Source organism: Xyrauchen texanus, chromosome 25 (genome assembly GCF_025860055.1).
Source record: "Xyrauchen texanus isolate HMW12.3.18 chromosome 25, RBS_HiC_50CHRs, whole genome shotgun sequence".
NCBI lineage: Eukaryota > Metazoa > Chordata > Actinopteri > Cypriniformes > Catostomidae > Xyrauchen > Xyrauchen texanus.
In genome coordinates, this window is record NC_068300.1 from 18781068 (window position 1) to 18803930 (window position 22863).

General features: G+C 40.0%; 2 protein-coding genes across 2 annotated transcripts in view; one reads left to right on the plus strand and one right to left on the minus strand.

The window, feature by feature from the left end:
• The window catches only part of zgc:158263 (ceramide kinase family protein), an 867176-nt gene that overhangs the window by 512205 nt on the left and 332108 nt on the right, over positions 1–22863 (minus strand). The gene's annotated exons all lie outside the window — the stretch shown is intronic.
• Positions 1–22863, plus strand: part of LOC127618397 (signal transducer and activator of transcription 5B-like) — a 54335-nt gene that overhangs the window by 12833 nt on the left and 18639 nt on the right. Inside the window, exons 2-8 of the mRNA XM_052090824.1 lie at positions 10749–10891; positions 14738–14882; positions 15888–15971; positions 16269–16473; positions 20864–20955; positions 21392–21540; positions 22152–22286. Of these exons, the coding sequence (XP_051946784.1) occupies positions 10761–10891; positions 14738–14882; positions 15888–15971; positions 16269–16473; positions 20864–20955; positions 21392–21540; positions 22152–22286 (941 nt within the window). The 5' untranslated portion in view covers positions 10749–10760. The remainder of the gene's footprint in view (positions 1–10748; positions 10892–14737; positions 14883–15887; positions 15972–16268; positions 16474–20863; positions 20956–21391; positions 21541–22151; positions 22287–22863) is intronic.

Below are 22863 nucleotides of genomic sequence, written 5' to 3' on the forward strand. Positions count from 1 at the left end.
GGCGTTCCTGGACCACTAGGGTGGCCATCGCCTGTCCGAGTGCCTGCGCTGTGGCCTTCTTCGCTCTCAGGGCGAGGTCGGTCACTGAGCGCAGTTCCTGCAGCACATCAGGATCAGGTCCACCCACGTGCATGTTTCTAAGTGCTTTGGCCTGGTGGACTTGCAGGAGGGCCATCGCATGCAGGGTGGAGGCAGCGCGTCCAGCCGCACTGTAGGCCTTTGCGTTGAGCAAGGATGTTGTCCTAAAGGGCTTGGATGGGAGTACGGGGCGGCCACGCCAGGAGGTAGGGCTACCGGGGCATAGATGGTACGCAACTGCCCTATCGACCTGGGGAATCGCCCCATATCCGTGGCGCTCTCCGCCGTCGAGGGTGGTGAGAGTGGAGCGGGTGGCACCTAGACGAGCGGAGAGCGGGGCTCTCCACGTAGACGTCAGCTCGTCATGCACCTCCGGGAAAAACGGGACCGGGGGGATGCGTGGCCGCGAACGGCGCGCTGCCCCCAGGAACCAGTCATCCAACCGTGAAGGCTGTGGGGAGGATGGAGGATTCCATCCATCTGAGCGTCAGCCTCAGCCTGGGCCTGCTGGCCCGAAGGCGGCAGTCCAGGGGAGTCCTCGGCATCAGACATCACACTCTCCGATGCAGCGGCGAGCTCATCTGCTTCGGGCTCGGGAGGATAGACAGCCGGGCCGTGAGGCGAGCCGCTATCGCCGCGAGCGTAGACAGGGACCAGCGAGCGTGTCGGGGAACGGGAGGTTCGCGGGGGGCTACCCGGCGAAACTGCACCCGCTGCCGCCCCCAAATCGCCCCCAGCGCCAACCGCATCGTCCTCAATCCCGTGGGAAGAAGGAGCAATGCGAGGTGCAGCTGGGGTGGCTTGCTCTCTGTTGAAAGCAAGCCGCGACCGTAACGTGGTCATGGTCATGTTCTCGCAGTGAGAACATGAGCCATCCACAAACGCCGCCTCAGTGTGATCGCGGCCCAAACACACGAGACAGCGCCTGTGGCCGTCTGAAGCGGAGAGCACTCTACCGCATCCAGGAACAACACAGGGGCAGAAGGGCATCTTGAAAAGACGCATCCTGAAAAGGACGTTCAAAGCCGCTGTGTTTTGCTCTTTTAGAGAAATTCACTCTTTTAAGGAAATAACTCTTTTAATACACAGTATGTGTGTGTGTCTCGCGCTGTCGAAGCGCTCAGGGGCAACAATGCACGCCGTGCAAAGTAGGAGAAAGCAGCTGTTGTGCGCATCAAATCCAAAAGCATGCAGATCGTCAGAGGAAACAGGAACGTAATAGTGGTGTGTAACTCGCAGCAAACTGCAGACAGACCATCGGCTCGAAGAAATTTTCTGAATGAACTCCCGTATTTGCGCCACTTAAATACCCGTATGTCCGGGCAGGACATGCAAATACTGGCTGCCAACTCTCATTGGCCTTTTTTCATAGATCAGAGGTGGATATCGGCGCTCAAGAGAGACCCCTAGTGTCGCTTCTCCGACACAACGTGGAGAGAGCGACAGAAGGGGAACAAGTAAATATTCATGGAACTCAGAAAAGGAAGCAACTGAATTTGACATACTATTGTGAGGTGAGGTGAGGCAGGTGGTGCTCCAGACACTCCTGGATCACACTCATCTCCCACAACTTTCTGTTGAGAATGTGGCCAGTCAACTGAAGTTGAAGCTGCAGCGTCTGAATACAAATAGACATGAGGTTGGAGGCTTTTCTCTATGTCTTTTGCTTTGTACACACTCTGCATTGCCAGTGGAGCTAGGATGATATTTGTGTGTGTGTGTGTGTGTGTGTGTGATGATTTATATTAAAACAATTTTTAACTAATCTTCTGCTACAGCGATATTTGATCATATGATTGTACCTGAGTGACAACTTGAATGTAAGAGTACATGGCAAATTCATATATGTTCATCCAGAAGTCACAGGGAATATCTAAACATGACTTACCGTGCTGTGCAGGGGGAGCTGACTGATCACTGCTGTATCCAGGCAGTGAGTGGGCTTTTCCACTACTGCTGGAAGTAGCTGCGGCTGGTTCTGACTCTTTTCTCTTTTTTAAGAAAAATATTGTAATATCTTTGCTTCTCTTCATAGCTGTTATCCTGGGGGAAATGCAATTCAATCAATCATTCAATCATTTATTCATTCATTTATTGCTATAACTGCACTATCCAGCAGATAAATGGTTAAATTGGGTACAAAATCCATGTGTGAAATGTGTCTGTCTGGAAACCCCAAAATTGGAGTTTGAGCTCTGTATACAGTAAATAACCAAACTCAATTTACAGTGTCTACACGGGTTTATTTCCCACATGTTCTGATAGCTTCAATTCCTTTGAATATTACCAAATAAAATAGTTAGTCAAATCATTTGCAGCATTTAAGTGCAATTTGCCCTGCCTCTGCATATTTAAAATGTCAAATAAGGTATAAAACTTTGCAGATTTGATTGATTTGATTGACCAATAATACACATAAAGAGCTCATAAATAAATAACTCATGTAAAGACTTAAAGTATAGTCACAGCACACTTCCCCCCTTCCATTTCACACACGTTAGCCATATATATAACTTTAGCTATTGAACATATACATCTGTAAAATGACCTCCGTCATTAAATCAGAAACATGGGATTTCATATTTCATGACAATATCAAGATAACGTGCTGAATGTGGTGTAGGGTCTAGCTTATTCTTTAACCTAGCTACTGTTAACATGCTACATAAATGTTTTCACATTCAGATGGAAATTCGTGATGAATTAAACGTTAAATTAGATGAACGTACCTTTCAATTAACAAGGGTGGCCATCGCCTGTCCGAGTGCGCACGCTGTGACCTTCGTGGCCCGGAGGGTGAGGTCGGTTGCTGAGCTTAGTTCCTACAGCACATCAGGATCAGTTCTACCCAGGTGCAGATCTTTTAACGCCTTGGAGTGGTGGACTTGCAGGAGGGCCATTGCGTGCATGGCGTAGGCGGCTTGTCCAGCGGCACTGTAGGCCTTGGTCGCCAGAGACGACTTCAACCTACTGGCCTTGGAGGGGAGTGATGGGTGATCCTGCCAGGTGGTGACCTGGGGGAGCTCTGTGTATCCGTGGACCGCCCCGCCATCAAGGGTAGTGAGAGCGGACGAGTGAGGAAGTCGGTTTCGGGCAGTGCAAGGTGCCCTCCACGACTTTGTGAGCTCATCATGCACCTCCGGGAAGAAAGAAACCAGGTGGGGCGTGGCTCTGAGCAGTGCCACGAACCCAGGAACCACTCGTCTAGCCGTGAGGGCTGAGGGGAGGACAGAGGGTTCCAGTCCAGCCCAACACTCGTGGCAGCCTCAGACTGGGCCGGCACACCCGAAGGCAATTGCCTAGTCGAGTCCTCAGCGTCGGAGTCCGCTAAGATGCTCTCCGATGCAGCGGCGAATCTATCATCCAGCTCGGGGGCTCCGAAAGAGACATGATGTGTAGAAGGCATGACGTGGGGGGGGCTTTCCCCTGGAAGAAGGAAAGCCGCAGCCGCAACGTTGCCATGGTCATGTTCTCGCAGCGAGAACGTGAACCATCCACAAATGCCGCCATGGTGTGACCGCTGCCCAGACACGGGAAGCAGCGCCCATGGCCGTCAGAAGCGGAGAGGTTACGACCGCATCCAGGAATGACACAAAGTCGGAAGGGCATCTTGTTTAGAAAGATGCATCTTTAAAAAGACATTCAACATAAATGTGTACTCTTTTAGAGAAATATACTCTTTTAGAGGGCTGTCGAAGTGCCCAGGGGCGTAGTCTGCACTGGCATGCAGAAGAAGAGAAAATCAGCTGAAAATGCGCCATGTCAGCATATGCTCTTATAGAGGTGAGTAGAACAGCAGTGGGTTTACTGAGCTTGTTGAAACACAACCACTTGGCGCCGAAGAAAAAATCTGTCTGAACAGACTCACGCTTTTTTCCTTTTATACCCGTATGTCCGGGGGAGGGGCAAATTCTGTTCGCCAATTCTCATTGGCATTTTCTCAAAGATAAGAGGTCTCAAGAGAGACCCTAGTGTCACTACATCGACACAGCTTCGAGCGAGTGACAGAAGGGGAACTGAGGAAGTGTTAATAAGAATAGCCCTTGCCTTCAACAGAGAAATTCCCAAACTTCTGATGTCATGATGACATTAACAACACAATTTCTGGTATAATGTTGATTTCCACAAAAAATACTTCTGATTCATCCCTTGTTTATTTAAAAAACAAATAATTGTGGTAACAGTAAAGCACTTGCAATGAAAGTAAATTGGTCCAGGCCGTTAACTTTATAACACTTTTTCAAATGTATAGCCACAAGACGTAATCATTATTCGTGGTAATATGATTTTATTGTGATAAAATCATGGATTTACCAATGTTATGGCATTCAAATGATTCCAGGGTTTACCGGCCTTATTTTTTCATGACAATAAACTTTACACAGATAAGGTTAGTAAGCAATTTTATCACACAAAATTTATGTTAACACATATAATGTTTATTAGGCTTGGGAACAGTGTCTTTTCACGCATTAATAATATGAAGATTTTCCCCATGATTATCAATATACAGTATATCTGGATTTTTTTCAGATACAAATAGGGCTGTTCATTGCACAATAGTCTTTGTCTTTTTGAACATATTTCTCAACTCAACTTTGGTAAATTAAAGTGGGTCTCACACTGAATGCATCTGGCATCTGGCGAATGGCGTGGCACATTACAATAATTTTCTACAAAAGGTACGCAAACATCGCCAACGCTCAGCATCAAAATTCTGTTGATAACATTGGACTGTCATTTGCTGCACCGTATCAGCTCGTCGCGTTTGTGTTTACTACCTGTCTTGTCCTACCCGTGACCTGCTGTAATAAATGTTATATTACCCTCTTGTGATCTCCCAACGCTATTACTCCAGACTGTTAAATAGAAGGCCAACTAAGTGAATTGGAAAGCACACAAATTAGGGTTCTAATTAAAATTTTAGCTAATTTTTATATATCGATGCCTCAATCTATATTGATAAAATAATGTGCCGATCAATAAATTATATATTTATATTTATATTTAATGAATTCCTAATGTTTACCTCTTGTGGCTGCACTTTTTAAACAATGTGTATTTTAATGTTTTTGGACTGGCCCCATTCACTTCTATAGTAAGTACCCTAAGTATAAACAAAGGACGAGTCAAAATCTGCTTTAATCAGTATTATGCCACAAATGCTATCTAGGTTACTATTAAATTATTTTGATGCCAAAAATTACCCACTAAGATTTTACAGCATATACATTGCAGATTGAAACTAGTGAATCATCTCAGGGTTAATATGTTGAAAATGTCTACAGAAACTCCACCCATCCATTTGTTGTACAGTGTACAGGCTAAGCTACATATTTGAAGTAAATGTGGTTATGTCTATGATAGTCTGATGAGTGTAGGTGGCTGTAAAATGTCTTGTCTGATTCTTAAATATGGCACTCCTGTTTTCCTGGTTCAAATGCAGTCCCTATTGAGAAATGTTTTGGGTTTATGCCATTCTATTTTGTTGTACTTTCTTACACATTTAATTGTTACTAAACTGATTCTATTTAAATGGATCGGTAAGCTAAATAGATTTTTGCGTAGATCTAAAAAAGTTGTATTTATATAGATATTAGATATTGGTGACTTCTAATCTCATAATACTGTATGTAATTAATTTTATGTTTTTCCCCATCCTTTTTTTATTAATTATTTTTACATTTTATTTTAAGGGTTTCAAGTTAAATATTTAACTTTTTATGGTTTCTACAAAAGTTAATATGAAAGTGGGCTAAACCTTCTCTAATAATAGCATGTTTGTGTAAAGGGCTTGCTTACAGTATGAGCCAGTCAAAAGCTAAATCTCTTTCAAAGGATGAGATTAACATTGTAATATTGTACTTGAAGGCATGATCCGGCATGCTTAAATGCCTTTCAGCGCTTTTCGGTTTCAGTGCTTGAGTCTATCCAACCATGTGTGACTGTTTGCAACTGCTCAATTAGCATGAGTTAACATATGCTGCATCATTAAGTGGTAGACTAAGAAATATGTTCAACTATTACAAAAAAGATAGCTGGTACAGCTAATGCCTCAAAAATTACTAATCGCATTAAAAAAGGATGTGTGTACAAACACCAGAACGTTGTGGTGTATAGCTGTCCCCTTATGTTGGTGAAAGATAAGGTAGACATACTGTACTGTCTTTTTTTTTTTGCTCAAACAGATGTCACACAGAGTAATAACAAAACCTGCTCAGTGCTTATGCTCTTTATTCTAAATCAATTTGTTGTGTAATATTATGAAGCCTTAAACACAGCAGTTGACTGTTGACTTCAGAAGTTAAATAAAATGCCATTAATAATGATAAAAAAAAAATCTGTCTCCTTTTCCTGCTGTCAGATTTGAATTATGAATAAGCTCTTAAAAATAAATAACTTACTTTTGCAAAAAAAAAAAAAGTCATTAATTAGTAATCTTTCTGTAAAATATACATGTATCTGTGTTTTGTCCTAAATGCATGCATGTGTAGGTTGTGTGCCTGTATAATATGTAAACCTAGAAAAAAAATTATTCAAATTCGTAATACCTGTGGCATAGAACCATTGTTAAATCAGGTGTATATTTGATATAATGAATAAAGAGAATTAAACAGTAGTTCATTCCAAAAAGAAAAATCTGTCATTATTTACTCACCTTTGTGTCATTCCAAACCCGTATGCTGTTTTCCAAGGAACACAAAGGGAAACATTTTAAGAATCTTCACACAGCTATTTTCCACACAGTAACAGTTCATAAAGACCAGGGGCCTCATTTATGAAGACGTAGATTTTACACTACATTTACATTTACATTTATGCATTTTGCAGACGCTTTTATCCAAAGCGACTTACAGAGCCCTTATTACAGGGACAATCCCCCCGGAGCAACCTGGAGTTAAGTGTCTTGCTTAAGGACACAATGGTGGTGGCTGTGGGGATCGAACCTTCTGCTTACCAGTTTAGTGCTTTAGCCCACTATGCCACCACCACACACTATAATGTGGTTTAAGCCTGAATCCCAAAGAATACTTGGGTCAGATGTGAATGCCGAGCATCTGCATACAGGACACATGACGCAAATATTGTCATCAGCAGAGAGCTTGAGCCATGAACGCTCGCAGACCTTTTTTTAACCTCACATCTTGAATTATTTGCACTAATTAATAGCTCCAGAAAGTGGCAACACTCACACTTCACATGCTGTCGTGAAGATGTGCTAGAGCAATGATTCTGAACCTTTTTTTGATGAACGTCCCCCTTCTTCATTTACCTACCCCATTCTTTCACCCCCCTTCCCCCCTAATTTATGTTAACTAATTTATGTGACTAAATTACAGTGTGACTGAGTTGGAACTCCTTTCATCAGGTTCTTATTGATTCAAATGTGTTCTGAAGGCAAATAAAATCAATTATATTTTCTTACACTCGAAAAAAATATTTTAGCCTTTTTTTGGGGGGGATTTATGCATTTCTATTTCATAAATAAAAGTGTATTTGCATTTGCCCTTATAAAAATTTATATTTATTTATTGATTGATTTTAATATTTTAACAGTTGTATTTGTAACAAGACCATAGTAAACACATGGAAGCAAGGATCTTCTTCACTACCGTGGTTAGATAACATAATTTCTCCAAAAAAATTATGGAATTTATTTAATTACAAATAATAGGCATACTCTAAACACATGTAAAGTAAAAACAATAAATATAAAATATAAACATTTAAAAGTTGTAACTTTGTATGTATTATATTCCCTCACTCCCCTAATGTGTCCTTTGACAAATTTAATAGAGCTGAAGAAATTATATGATAATATGTATTATGAATCAATTTCTACCTAAAATGCTATTAGTGTGGTGAATTCAACTGGTTTCCGTGTCTCATGCCGTGCATCTCGCAGTGCTACAATGATCAGAGGTGCATGTTTAAGAGCTTGAGACTGGTCTGTGAGTAAAAACTTACCTTATTTTCACTCACGCTGCTCTGTTCATTGAGCCGTATCCACCTACAGAGCCATACAGGTGCATTGTGTTGTGATTTTGACGCTGCTAAACCAGATACTTTAAGATGTGTCGCTAGACTTCAGAATCACATGAACTGTGGGACAAATGCATACCAACCCGTATAACGGAGTCTAGATACACATTTTAATGCAAACAGGATCTTGTTGATAGATTTGATTAACATGAACGATAAATAGCCCCCATTTGTAACCTAATGCCCCTCTCTTTACAAAATTTCCCTCAGCACCCCCAGGCATCCTTTGAACGCCTGTTTTGAACCCCTGCGCTAGAAGATTTAAACGCCACTAAACATCAGGAGATGTAACCTAACTTATTGTCATGAGCCAGTCAACATCATCATGAGCCAAAAAATAAGTGTGGTCCCAAAACACGCTTCCACCTGATCCGTCCATGCGCTAGGTCTTGCTAATGGTGCCTTTGTCATTCAGAGCTGCATTCATCTGCGTCCATGGATCTATTCCTCACCATGACAACAAAATGCATGATTCAACGTCATATTGACTACTTTTATCTAGGGGTGTAATGATCCATCAATCTGGATCGATGTATCGATCAAATCACCAAGACACCAATTATATGATTCATCGATTCAACGTGTAAACATCTACGTATTTTTTTAAGATGCACCTTTATTTGGAAATTATTTTGCCAGCAACCTTAAGATATCAATCTTGCCTTATAAGCACTAAATATGGTTCTATTGTCACAACACGGATGTGCGCGGTGTAACTGAAGCCTGAAGTTGCACTGTGCTCTGTTCGTGTGCGCGTCAACAGGGCTGTGAGCTCTGGTGACAGGATAGCGAGCGGCTTACATGATTCCCTTGATATCGTTGTGGATGCAACACATTTGAATCTGTTTTAAAGCAACAGCCACAATATTTTGAACAGTGCTGATGAGTATTTTGGCTTGAAAGACTTGCTTGATTGTTGTAGAGATGACATCCACAAGGCAATGAGCTGTCATCAACGATTTATGATTTTATTTTATTTTTTTCTGTATTATTATTATTTTATATTTTCAACAACTAAAGTACCTTATTTTGTTGTGGATGTCCCAGTCTGGATACTGGATTTGCACTTTTCAGAGATCTCAATAGAGTATTGATATAGGAATGCACCGAAAATTCGGCCGAAAATTGCATTTTTTGTTTTGGCCGAAAGAGAAAAAAGGGCGAAAATATGAGCCGATATATATATGCCTCCCCACCCCTCAGTACTCAGGTTTCACTCTCGATCGATCTAATCATAATCACGGCGCTACCAAGCAAAGACCGATGTCAGCGGTGTGGGAATACTTCAAAGCAGTACCGCCGCTCCCTATACGCATACTACGCAGTCTGCGTAGGGCACCAACTCCCTAGGAGGGTACCATCTTACCCTAGGAGGGCAGCAGAAAGTCCACCGGGTGCCCTTCCTCACACGTTATACGTTATTCCAGGACCCGAAAGCAGTTGCGGAACACAGACGATCGATTCACGCTCATATTGCGAACGCAACAATCCTCTTGACTACTGGCGCATGAACAAATATCGCTTTCCATTGCTTGCACGGATTGCACGCAGGTATTTATCTGCCCAAGCACCAGCACAGAGAGAGAGAGAGAGAGAGAGAGAGAGAGAGAGAGACTATTCAGTGCAGCATCTCATGTTCTTGAGTTGCCAGAAAGCTGAGCAACTTTTGTTCTTAAAGAGAAACCTGACACTTTTACTTAAATAGAAAGCAGTCCAATTTGCTATGTGTATTACATTCAAATTTGTTTAGCCCTGCAAAACTTTGTTCTTCACTTGAGTCTACATTTGTCATTTACAGTTGAGTTTGGTTTTAGTTCAATTAGGCCTACTGCTGTTTTGCACGGTTGTTTTGCACAATAATTTTATATTAAATTGGAATAAACAGAATAAATACGTTTACATAAACAGAATAGAGTCCCTCTGCCGTTCTGTGTTGTTTTCATTAAAATGACTGTGTAGCATATTTAAACTTTTTGTATTTGCAGGATGCTAGCCTAGAGATGCTAAGTTCATTACTCGACTGCTGTTTTGCATATCATTAGAGTTTTCTAGAACATTACATTTATTTGATAATTGGTAAAAAAAAAAGTTGATTGCTAAAGAACTGAATAAAGAATCATATATTTAATATAGTTATAATATATTTTCTGTCCAATTTTGGTGTGTTACTTTCAATAAAAGTGTGATAATTTTATTGATTTGTCATTTTTTAATTCAGATTAATTAAATTCATGAAATTAATTAAAAAGTATAATATTAATACAATTATATTTATAAAATATATATATATATATATATATATATATATATATATATATATATATATATATATATATATATATATATATATATATTAAAATGGGTATTAAAAAACAAAGTAATTTTCGGTTTTCGGCCAAGTGCATCCTGAATTTTCAGTTCCGGCCCAGAATTTTCATTTCGGTGCATCACTAATATTGAACTGTCATTGTATGGAAAAGACAGCATTAAGATTTTTGTTGCACAGAAGAAAGCCATACAGAATTTGTATTCCTTACTATCCCTTTAAGGGCAGAAGGAAGAGAGTTAACTGAAGTTGTGTTTTTTCAGTGCTGTGTTAATAAATGTTGTAATTTATCCTGTTGCAGTGCTTGCACACTATGGCGATGTGGGAGCAAATGACCTGCAAGTTACAGTACCTGCCAACTTGTACGCTGAATGAACTCTATCCAGACACATTCCCACTGGACATCAGGCACTACTTGGCCCAATGGATAGAGGACCAGGACTGGTATGGTGTCACTGACATAAACAATTTATATTTTACACATCAAATGAGTGTTCATTTTTATTTTTTACATTGTTTTTAATCTAAAATGTGCAACTTCTGTGCTACAAATGTCACCAAATGGAACTGCAAATTTTTTTTTTAAACAGATACCCCGAACACTCTGTTTGTATGCCATTGGTTGAGCCAATGTTACGGTTTTGGTTTGGTCGGTAGGGTTGTATTGATAGTGTTAACACTTATTCAGAAAATCAACTTGTAAATTACTTATGGTTGTCTTTGCTTGTTAATATGAAATAGGATAAATTATTTGAAGTAAAATAGTCAAATGAAAAGAATTATGAGTGATTACAGTGCTTTCATGACATAACCTATTTAGTAAAGTATTCTTGCTTAATAATTTCCACCTTGCATCTATGTGAACTTCTCCAGTTAATCTCTCTCTCTCAACACACACACATTCAACATACAACATACACTATTCACCTCTTGCTGTGTATCTGGTGTCCTTCTCATTACTTGTTATATTTCACTCTCTAATTACTTACTGTTGTCTCTCTCATCAATTAATGTTGTCTCTCTCATCACTTGCTGTTGTGTCTCTCATCACTTAATGTTGTCTCTCTTATTGAGAGGGTATTCTTTGAGTTTTGCTCTGGCTGGGCCTGTTTCTACAGTTCCTAAATTTTTTATTTTTTTTATTATTTTTTTTTTTTATTAAAAGGGACAATACATATTAATGAACATTTTCACAAATGTAAATATGTCAGATTATAGCCTTAGGCTAATTTCCATCTGCAGACCCTCTGGCAGGTTGATGTAACACACAGAAATTAATAAATACATATCAATACACTATACACAGACTATATACAGAAATACAAGGACAAGAGCAGTGATCACAACATGTTAGAACAGACAGTAACAACAAGAGTGGACAACAAAAGACATATAGAAAATTGGAAAGCATCGATTATATTGCACAAACCACAATTTTGCACATATCCTAACTAACCTGATATTGCACTGACCCGCATTACACTGACCCCTGTTGCACAACCCATACTATACTGACTCTTATTGCACAACCCATATCACATTGATAATTGTATCCATTTTTGTAATGCACTAACTATGTTTTACATCTGATATCTAATGATTACCTAATCATGATCACATGTTTGTGTGTCCTTCAGCCACACTTTTAAACAAAATCTTCCACTCTATACTATCCTCGACTAACTCATCCTCTCTCCTCCCTGAATCATCTGTGATGCAAAAGAACAGTTACAGCACATAACTTATTGCAAATCAGCTTCAAACAACTAATTCATCAAGTGCTACATATTTCAAATTGTAGACCAAATACCATTGAAGAAAATGTGTTGGGAGGAGCAGATCAGTGGGATTGCCCTAAGATCTGTCATGATTCTTGAATTTTCATATACATTACCATAAAGTCATCACAAAAGAGTTATATAATAGTGAGTAAAGTGAGGTTAAAAAATATTTAATTTAAATAATTTATATTTTTTGACATAAATAGTCAAAATGATGTATAAGATCCTAAGTTAAAGCAATACATGAATGATTTAAGTCTAAGTTCATTGACACACTATGGCATCAAACTGTATATAATTCTCATCATCTCTATGAGAATAATTAATCTGTCAAAATCCTTTCATTAGGATCATTGGGATAAACAATGTTTCACTTTTAACTTTCTCTAAAGTAAAGTGACTGATTAATTGTTAGCAGTTTCCATGCCTGATTCTGGCACAGCTGCTGCTCCTCAGTCTGTTGCTCATCTTTGCTACACTCTACAAAACCATTTAATCAAATCAATGTGTATATTTACTACAAGCTAATATCACAAAACAAGTCACACATACATTTTATGTTAATGCTTATTGGTTATCCTTAGCGAAAACAACACCTGATAAACAAGGAAAGTATTCAATGCAGTGGGATATATCTAGTGTTCCTGGCTACCTACAGCATGAACAATAGCAAGGTTATGTAGCCTACAGTTTTCTAGAAATGGGCACACTTATCTCGAAATGTGTAGCTGTTGTTTATCTTCAAATACGATGATAAGCATGCTGGTCCAAGTGCTAACGTAGCCTATGGTAATGACTTGCCTACTGTGGCTGAAAGCCAGCCAGATGATGATCTTCAGACTTTAAGGACCAAAAAAAATTAGAATTCTTACCCACTGACTTCTTTCGGAAAAATCCCCAAAGCCTCGTTTGCTTCATTTTTGCTGTCTTTCATGCTAACTGCTGTTAACTTGCCACTAAGTAACGTTAGTTGATGTCAACGACTGTGCTAGCTCCTCCCCTACCTGCTGCATATTCAACAGAGAGGAAGAAAGGGAGTAGCCCATAGGCTACCGACAGCAAAGAAATTATTCTATAGGCTAGATTATTGTTAAGACCTATGTCTATTTTTACAGGCTGTAAATGAAATAAGGCAACTTATGATTTCGGGGGTTTACATAGGCTATTGTCCGGTTTCATATTTGTCAGTCAACTTTTCAAAATACATTCGGGGCTACACTGAAAACATTCGGGGCTGAAGCCCCGGCAAAATCGGCTGACGCCGCCTCTGGTTGAAACAATGTGTGTTGTGAAAGATGCTATACAAATAAAAATGACGACTTTTTTGAAAGAGATTAACACAAGCTGAATCATGTCCTCTCATATTGAATCACAATCACATTGTTCACACACGTTTTAGTTATGAATGAGAGTGACAATTGCAGACTAAAACTAAAATGACTAAACTACATTTTGATAGCAAGTTTGGTTAATCTGTGTTGTGTGAGCTTAACCATTATGGAAAACTTGTTATCTGTCATGTCATACATTGCGATAGCAACTGTGCACACTTTTGTCTCATGTTTTGCCTTTATTGGGATTTATTTAATGAGGCCCTATTATGCTTTTTGGGATTTTACCTTTCCTTTAGTGTGTAATATAGCTGTTTGTGCATGTAAAAGGTCTGCAAAGTTACAAAGCACAAAGTCCACGCCAAAGGGAGTTACTCTCTCCCACAGAAAACATTGTTCCTGAACTTCCTGAAACACCTGGTTTGCAGTCCAGTCATTACTTCCGTGACATAGCTACGTCATTATGTAACACATTTGCAAATGTGCATAGTAATGTGCTGCCCAGGAAGCCTCTGGAGCTGAAACTCAGTTATGGTAAGCGGTGTTACATTTCCGACACACGCTCTAAAGAGACAGGAGCTACAACAGAGCGTTTCAGACAGAGGGTTAGAAGAGGTACTGCAGCAATGTACAGTATGAGAAAAAGTATGTGTTTTTTGAACATTAAAGCATGTAAATCTATTCTGTTAGGCTCCCAAAATAAAATCATGAACCTGTAAATGAGCATAATATGGGCTCTTTAACTCACAGAGATGGAGATACAGTTGAAACTGTTTCTTTCAAAGATGTTTATATCCAGTGGCTGTCTTCCACTGGAGCAGCTCCCATGAGTTTTTTTTATAAACCCAACTAACTTTTTAAGCAACTTACTGTAAATTGAGATTTTTGCAGGCAAACTTGTGCCTTGATTGGGCTCATTATGAAATAACATTTCCAGTATTATGTAATTCGCCATGTTTTAAATTGACTTAAATCACTGTCACTGTGTTTATAAGTGGTAATCAAGGCTATTGCGTGAATAAAAAATGGACTTGACAATGGCTACAATGGAGTCATACTGCTACTCTGAGATGTTGTATGAACAGGACAATTCGAGAGTCACACCTGTTAGTAATGTAAATGCGTCTGTCAATCCCAAACACTGACTATGATGTCTGTGTGATGTTTGTTTGATTTAGGGAGAAATTTGATGTAGACGAAATTAATCAGGAGCCTCAGGCTCGAAGACTGTTGGATAATATGATGCTCATGCTGCAGGATTTGTCCACACGCAACCCTAATATTTTGGAGAAGGTCAAACTTCAGCACATCAGCAGAAAGTTGGTGTGTACAAAAATGGTTCCTAACACTTCAGTTTTTTTGCAGGCTAAGTGGCATGCTAAAGGCTACTGTGACATTTAAAATCAGTTAAAAATACTTAAATAAAATACTTTTTACAAAGATTATGGGGCATATTCACTAAGCAGTTGTGGCACTTTTGTGTGGCACATTTCAGCGCTAATATAATTATTTAAGTAATCATTCTTTTCAGCAAAAATGCTTACTGTATTTCTAAATTATGCTTATTATAGATTTCGTCTTATTCACAAAACTCAGCATTATTTGTCTGGGGTAATTAATAATGCTATAGTACCACCTCGGAATGCAGGGGTTAAACAGAATTTTAATTAAAAAGAGATGTTCGAGTGCATTTCTGTTGATCATGGCAGCAGTAATTTATCTAATGATATAGAAGAGATAACCGGCCATATATTCAGTCATAGGTCCAGCGCAGTTTGGTTTTTTTTTTTTTAAGTCAGATGCCTGTATCACAGTGGTTGACTGATGACGTACAGTAGCAGGAAAACGTGCAAGAATGCGTTAGTCTGTTGCATCATCCACCAACAGCACTCAGAACCGACCCACAAAATCGGGAATTAAGCTATTTTAATTGCACTCACCACAACATATTTGCCATTGTGTGATTTGCATAATTTTTTTAGTGAAATAACACAGACAGTGTATGCAAATTAACGCCGCTATTAGTGTGCGCAATTCATTTTTAGTGAATTACCCCCTTTGACTTCCAGGACTGTAGTGTCAATTGTGTCATCACAAGGAGTTATTAATAAACAGATAATTAAAAGTTATTGTACTGCAATATAAACAAGAAAAACTTAAAAAAGAATGACAACAATGTCAAATAACTTCATGCATAACTTCATGTACGTACATGTGACATGTTTCATATTGAGTTAAAGCTTTTTCACATTGTGAACAAGTATGGCATAAATAGTCATATTATGACATGTGAATATTTGTTATGTAACATCATGAATTGCTTTTCAGTGCGTGTTTCAGCAACAACCCATGCAATTTGTGAGAACAGTACGAGATATTCTGAGGAAAGAAAGACAAATATTAGGACTGAAAGTAAGCAAAAGTTTTCTGCAATATTTGTGATTTATTGGGAAAATGGAACAGAAATCGTAGCTTTTATATGATATAGAGTACTTTGCAAAAGTTTTAGGCACTTGGGAAAAATTATTTATTGTGATAATTTCTTGTAAAAAAAATGTGTACAGTACTGTATATCACTGTAAAATGTGCTAATGTGCAATTGTTACTTTGTTTACTATTTCTACCTGATCTAACCTTTTGAAATCAGTTTGTTGGGAATGTAAATGTTTGGAATGTCTTTGCTTTTGGTATTTTTGTGTTTGTCTGTAGGATATGCCCAGCTTCACACCCTACCAGCCCATGCTTGCAAGTCCTCCAGCTGCCATTGGCACCCCACTCCCTTCAAGGGAGGAATGTAACACTGATGTGGACAATCTAGTGCTCAAAGTTTTTGAAATTCAGAACTGCCGTCAAAATCTTCATCAGCTACAAGAGGATTTGAACTGGGAAAATCAGGAGCTTAAGTCTGTGTCAGGTAAGAGTTAGTGAGTTGTTGATTTAATAAGCTATTTCTACCTGAACTGACCCTTAAAAATAACTTTCTATGGATTTACCTAATTTAGTCAGGTTGTTTCAGTCATATTAAATGATGTCTTTGATTTAAATAAAACCAGTTAATTTAGATGTTCTCACATTAAGCAAATTTTTTAGGTTACCTGACAAAAACCTTTTCGCTATCTATCTATCTATCTATCTATCTATCTATCTATCTATCTATCTATCTATCTATCTATCTATCTATCTATCTATCTATCTATCTATCTATCTATCTATCTATCTATCTATCTATCTATCTATCTATCTATCTATCTATCTATCTATATATAGCTACGTCCGTAGCACTGCGCAGGTCCTTAAAAGCATCAGGTTCAGGTCCAGACTCGTCCATAGAGTGGAGAAGTTTGGCTTGAAACACTTGTAGAACCGCCATCGAATGCAGCGCTGACGCAGCTTGACCGGCGGCGGCGTATGCGCGACCGGTGAGAGCTGATGTGGTTCTGCACGGCTTCGATGGGTGAGAAGCTCTGGCCTTCCATCCAGCGGTGGAGGGTGGGCATAGATGGTTGGCCACAGTCTCTTCTAGGGGCGGAGTTGCCTCGTAGCCTCTTTCTCTCGCGCCGTCCACTGAGGAGAGCGAAGAAGAGAAAGAAGGCTTTAGGCGAGCCGAGTGCGGGGCTTTCCATGACCTTGTGAGCTCGTCGTGCACCTCAGGGAAGAAAGGAGAGGGTCTCTGTCGGGGGGCCTGCCGGCGCCCCTGCAGGAACCACTCATCCAGCCGGCTGCGGGCGGGTTCTTCCGGAGTAGACCAGTCGAGCCCGAGGTCTTCCACGGCCTTAGACAGGATACGGACGATCTCCGAGTCCATACTGGTGCCCGCGCTCGTGTCCGCTGTTGTAGATGGCGCGGGGTCGAACGAGCCAGTTGTCAGATGCAGCGTCAAGAGAGAGGCTGTCATCCTTTCCATCGTCGTCCCCTGATGCGCTGAACGAGACGAGACCCACCGCTTCGTTGGAGGGGTGCAGGTCCGCTCTCGTGAAATGGACCGGCTGCGGGGAGACATCTGGTAGCGGCGATGCACGCAGGGACTGAGCCGGCGTGACATCAACGAAGTCGGGGTGCTCTGGCAGCCTCTGTGAGCGGCGCTTTTTCTTGCGCGGCTCGAACAGAGGTGGCAGCACGGGGGCAGCCGGCTCGCTTGCGGTGAAAACGGCAAAGCGAGCGCGCAGCTCGGCGAGGCCCAAGGAGTCACATTCAGGGCATTCGCCCTGAATGAGTGCAGCTTCTGCATGGTCCAGACCCAGGCAGCGAGTGCAGAGGACGTGCCGATCTCCGTCGTGAAGAGGGCCTCTGCACGAGGCGCAGGCTGAAGGCATTTGAAACAACGCCTTGGAAAATTACTCTTTTAATTCTAAAAAGCGTCGCGGGGGGAACGCTTGCAGAAGAAAAAGGATATGCGATGCGTACCGGATGGCGTAGCAGAAGGCTTCGAAGGCGGCTGAAGGTGCCGGCGTCCTCTCAGCAGTCCCGCTGTAAACGTGTCAACGGCGGCGAAAGACTCCAACAATCCGGAGGATCCAGCGAAGAGAAGGTCTTCGCTGAAGGAGATTAAATCTAAAGAACCGGAATGACGGGATGCTCATTATATAGCCCTCATAAGCTAATTTCAGCAGGCTATGAGTGCGCGAAAGCGGGGCGCGCCCCCATTGGTGGCGCGTTCTAAATCGCCCCGTCATTGGTTCGAGCAGTTGCCACAGCACAGCCAATGACCGAGCTGCTTCGCTCATCACTGTCTGCTGTGCAGCTGCAATGCGTTTTACATAAAGACTTCAATATTTCTCGAGAAACGGAGTTTTCCCATAGCGTAAGCTACTTACGCAATAGGAGAGACCTCTCGATAAGGGAAATAGTCATATAGTTATAGTAATAATGTAGTCATATATAATCTTTTTCCACCCTGTGGCAGTTTCCACTGGCCCTCCGTCTGAAACGCTAGGTTTTAAGTTGCCTTGCCTTTTAAGACTTCAATGTAAACGCTCACAGTTGTGATTGCCCTTCCAATTGAGCCATATTTGAAATGCAATCCAAAGAAAATGAATAAACTCCACAAGACCACAACATTTATAAAACTACATTTCAGGAATAACATATAATCCACATCCAACACATTTCATTGAAATATATTAAACTCTTTACTCAAGCAGCACCATAAACTATCAAACAGTCATGTCATATGAAATATTCATGAATTTAATTGTTTACTTGTGAATTCGCAGTCCAGTATTGTTTAAACAGCCCCATCCTGCAAAAACAGGTCCTGTGACTGTTTCACAACAAGCAATCACGCTCATAATATGAGCTGAAAACATACAATCCTCGCTGAGATGTTCTGAATGCACAAATGTAAACAGTCAATGGTGGTGGCATTGGGCTGCTTCAACCTGTTTCAACAGGCCAAAGCAGAGACTCTGGTCTTCACATCTCACATTTTCCCAGTTTGTTTACATGCAGAATGGCATGTGTTTCTACCAGTCAGTGGCAGCAGCAGAATGAGATGCTTTTTTTGAAAGTTGTATTTGTACCGCTATTAAAACATGGCGCAGATCGCCAAAAACACAAATGATCTAAGTTGTGAAACAGTTCATGTTTACAAAAACGGTCCAGGAAGCCTTCAAAACAGCACAACAGCAAAACAATGGGGGTCTCCAATTTAGATTTATATCTTTTAAAAGCAGGGCGAGATGTATGATAACGGTCAAAGCCGTGCACGTGTATGTAGAAAAACTTTTAAATCCAGACATGTACATGAAAGTGTCCTGTGTAAGTCCACTTTGGACGCATTTCTCATGAGAGGCCCCATCTCTCTCCTCTTCACCTGTGTGACTGACGGAGCACCAGTGTGTGGGGCCAAGGGTGCAATGATGGAAAAATAGGCATTGATGTCTTGCTAAAGAGGCAGTATTATGTAGATGTATTTGGTTTTGCGACATCACAAGTTCCATGAATTCCAAACGAGCTGTAATTTGCAGCTTGGTTTGAATAAATGCTCTTTTAATAATCTCAATAAATGATGTTTTCAGTTCTGTATCTTACAGTATGTTTTTATAGTACAATGACCTGTTATATGTCAAAATATCAAGGAAAAATGGATTCCTCATGTCAGAATCCCTTTAAGCTAAATGTCACAGTCACCATTCAATAAATATCGTATAGAGAAAAGATGCAATAAAGTGAATGGTGACTGAGGCTAACTAAACTGAAATATGCCTTTAAGAGGAAGATATACAGTAACCATCTGATATATTGCAGTCAGGACAGAAACTGTGCAAACATGTCATTTTCGTTGTGAAAATTTCTCACCTTGATTTGCATTGTGGCAGACTGTTTGATGGTCCAATACATCAATACAAAATATGTTATGCTCATACAATTTACCTAAAAATACCAACAAGAACTCATGAATGCTAAGTTAACTTTTCTGTCCTTATGGAGCAGTCTTTTTATGGAACACATTGAAGATATATTAAAGGAATAGGTCACTCAAAAATGACAATTCTGTCATAGTTACTCACCCTCATGTGGTTCCAAACCAATATGATTTCTTTCATCAGTGAAACACAAATGGAGATGTTAGGCAGAATTTGCTTTCATTGTATAGAAAAAAAATATTTTATTTTTTGCGAGAACAATTCCTTTAAACGTAGACATCTGTGACAAACATATATTCTAACTGTTGGCCTTCAGTGTTTGCAAATATATACAATCCATTATATACTGTAACTTGAAACTTAATTTGCATTTTAATTACAGCCTATTGATTGTTTCAAAATAATTATCCAATGATTTTATGTGATTGAATATAGTTTGTGATATGCCGACAGTATATAAACTATTATAGTTTGTTTTTGTCAATGTACACAGACATACTTACAATCATAAAACAACTGACACCTACAACAGATTTATAAACATTATGTAGCAAATCGTATACTAATGGACATAAAGTGATACATGCTGTTAATCAGAGACAACTTGACAATTTTATGAATACGTTATAGTAAGCAAATATCACTTGTTTTAAATTGTACAGTTAGGTGAATGTTTCATAAACAAGTCCTCTACAGTAGTTGATAACCAGAGATTACTCATTTACATAAAATTTGTGAACATAAAATGTACTGCACATCACGAATAACCACAAGAAGAGTGAACTGTTCTCAACCACTGGATTGAGTTATCACATCCAGGGCTTTAGCTGACAGCAAGGTATCTGCAAATGACTTTAAATGTTCAAGGAATAGAGTTTCACATAACTACACACACACACACACATTAGGATATCAAATAATGGTTTTATCTCTCTACAGGACCAAATGAATTTGATCCACAATGTCCAGATCAATTCACTAGAAAAAATCGTATACAGCAACTTGAGTACAACTATTCAGTTTGTGCAAAGGTAAACAGTTTGAGAAAGGATGCTTGAAGAACAAATACTGTTTTAAAGAATAGTTTACCCAAAAATGAACATTTTGTCAACATTTACTCACGTTTATGTTTTTCCAAACCTGTATGACTGTCTTTCTTCTGTTCAACACAAAAGGAGATGCAAAGCAGTGTACAAGTAATATGGACTACTTTTATGATACTTTTACAGTGCTTTTTGTCCTTTTTGAAGCTTGAGAGTCCTAGTCCCCATTCACTTTCTTTATATGGAACAGAGCAGACGTTAAGCCTGACATCACCTTTTATTTATTAATGGTAGACAGGGTGTTATACAGATTTTATACATGAGGGTGAGTAAATAAGAATTTTCATTTTTGGGTGAACTTTTCCTGTTATGGAACTGTTTAACTGTCATCCTGTTGTGTGTTTGTTTCTGTGTGTGTTTACAGAAGCGTGTAAAGCTACTTCAGGAGGCCTTGTGTGCTCTGGAGCAGTGCCAATCCTGTCTGATTCACAGGATTATGTCCTGGAGGTGGGAGCAGCACCGAGCAACCATTGGCTTGCAATTTGATGAAAACCTTGGTCCTATGCAGACATGGTGAGAACAACCCATTTAGCCTCTGCCTGTGACTGTTGTTTCTAAGGGGCCGTTCAGTCCAAGCTTGTTTATGAGATGGCAGTTGCAGTGCAGCAAATGGAACAAAATTTAGGTGTCTCCAGATGCATTCAAAAAGTTTTGAAGTTCTTTCACTTGACACAATTATGTGCGAGATGTTAAAAAAACAGTGAGACATGGCGCAACACAAAGACGTCTGTCTTGTGCATATTTACATAGTGAAACATAAAACAAACTGCTAAGACAGATGCAAAACACGCTCTAAAACAAATTCAAGTGAGCTTTAGAAATAACTATAACTATAACTATAGATATATGTGACTATTTAGTGACTACAATGCTTATTTCTGTGTAGAAATGCAATCATAATTTAAAAACAGTAAAAAAAAAATAGAAATATACTTCTTTCAGCCATTCACTTAGACATAAATTATATTCTTTCCACCAACCGCCAAACCAAATGCACAGGATTGTAGAATATTATATAATGCTGTTTTCAAAAACCAACTGGATGAAGGTGTAAAAATTGGTTTAGGACATGCTTTAGTACTACTTCAACATTCTCTTTCTTCCCTCTCTCTGTTGGATTGCAGGTGTGAGCAGTTGCTCGGGGTGAATGGTAATCTCAGCCAGGAGCTCATGTTGCTGAAGAAGGACCATGGAGATGTTGAACAGTTTCACAAGCTGAAAGACATTCTGGACGGTCTTCTCCAGACTCTCATTCAGAGGTATGCAGGCCTCATCAACATTTAGGCATTGTTCGCACTCCAAATAAATCTCAATTGTTTATCAAATCCAATCTTTAGGACTGACTGTCAACACTGACTGTAATTTTGTATAGTAAGTGATTAAATCAGATTAATTTGTTTAGACAGTGTAGTCAGTATCAGTTGCCACAGTAATGACTTCAAGGTATAGTTCACCCAAAAAATAAGATCCTGTTTTATTTACAAATCCTCATATTGTTCCAAAACTTTATGTTCCCCTTCTGTCACTCACTTTGACGTTGTGTTGAATAGTGACACAAGGGGTCACTCTTAGGAGCCCCGTTCCACCTTCAGATCTTTGAGAAAAGGTTAATGAGAAATTGGCGAGTTGAATTTGCATTCCAATTTGCGCATCCTGAGGCTCTGGTGCTGAGAGAAGACTCGAAGCACTTACCTTGCTCCGAACACCCAGCAGGGGGCAGGTTAGTGACTGAGGAGTAGGTTCCGTGTAGGCTTCCTCTGGACTCGTCAAAACCGGCTAGCCGGGGGGCAGCAGTGGTGGGTCCAGAGGCGGGGGCGCGTCAGGAGTGCCGGGACT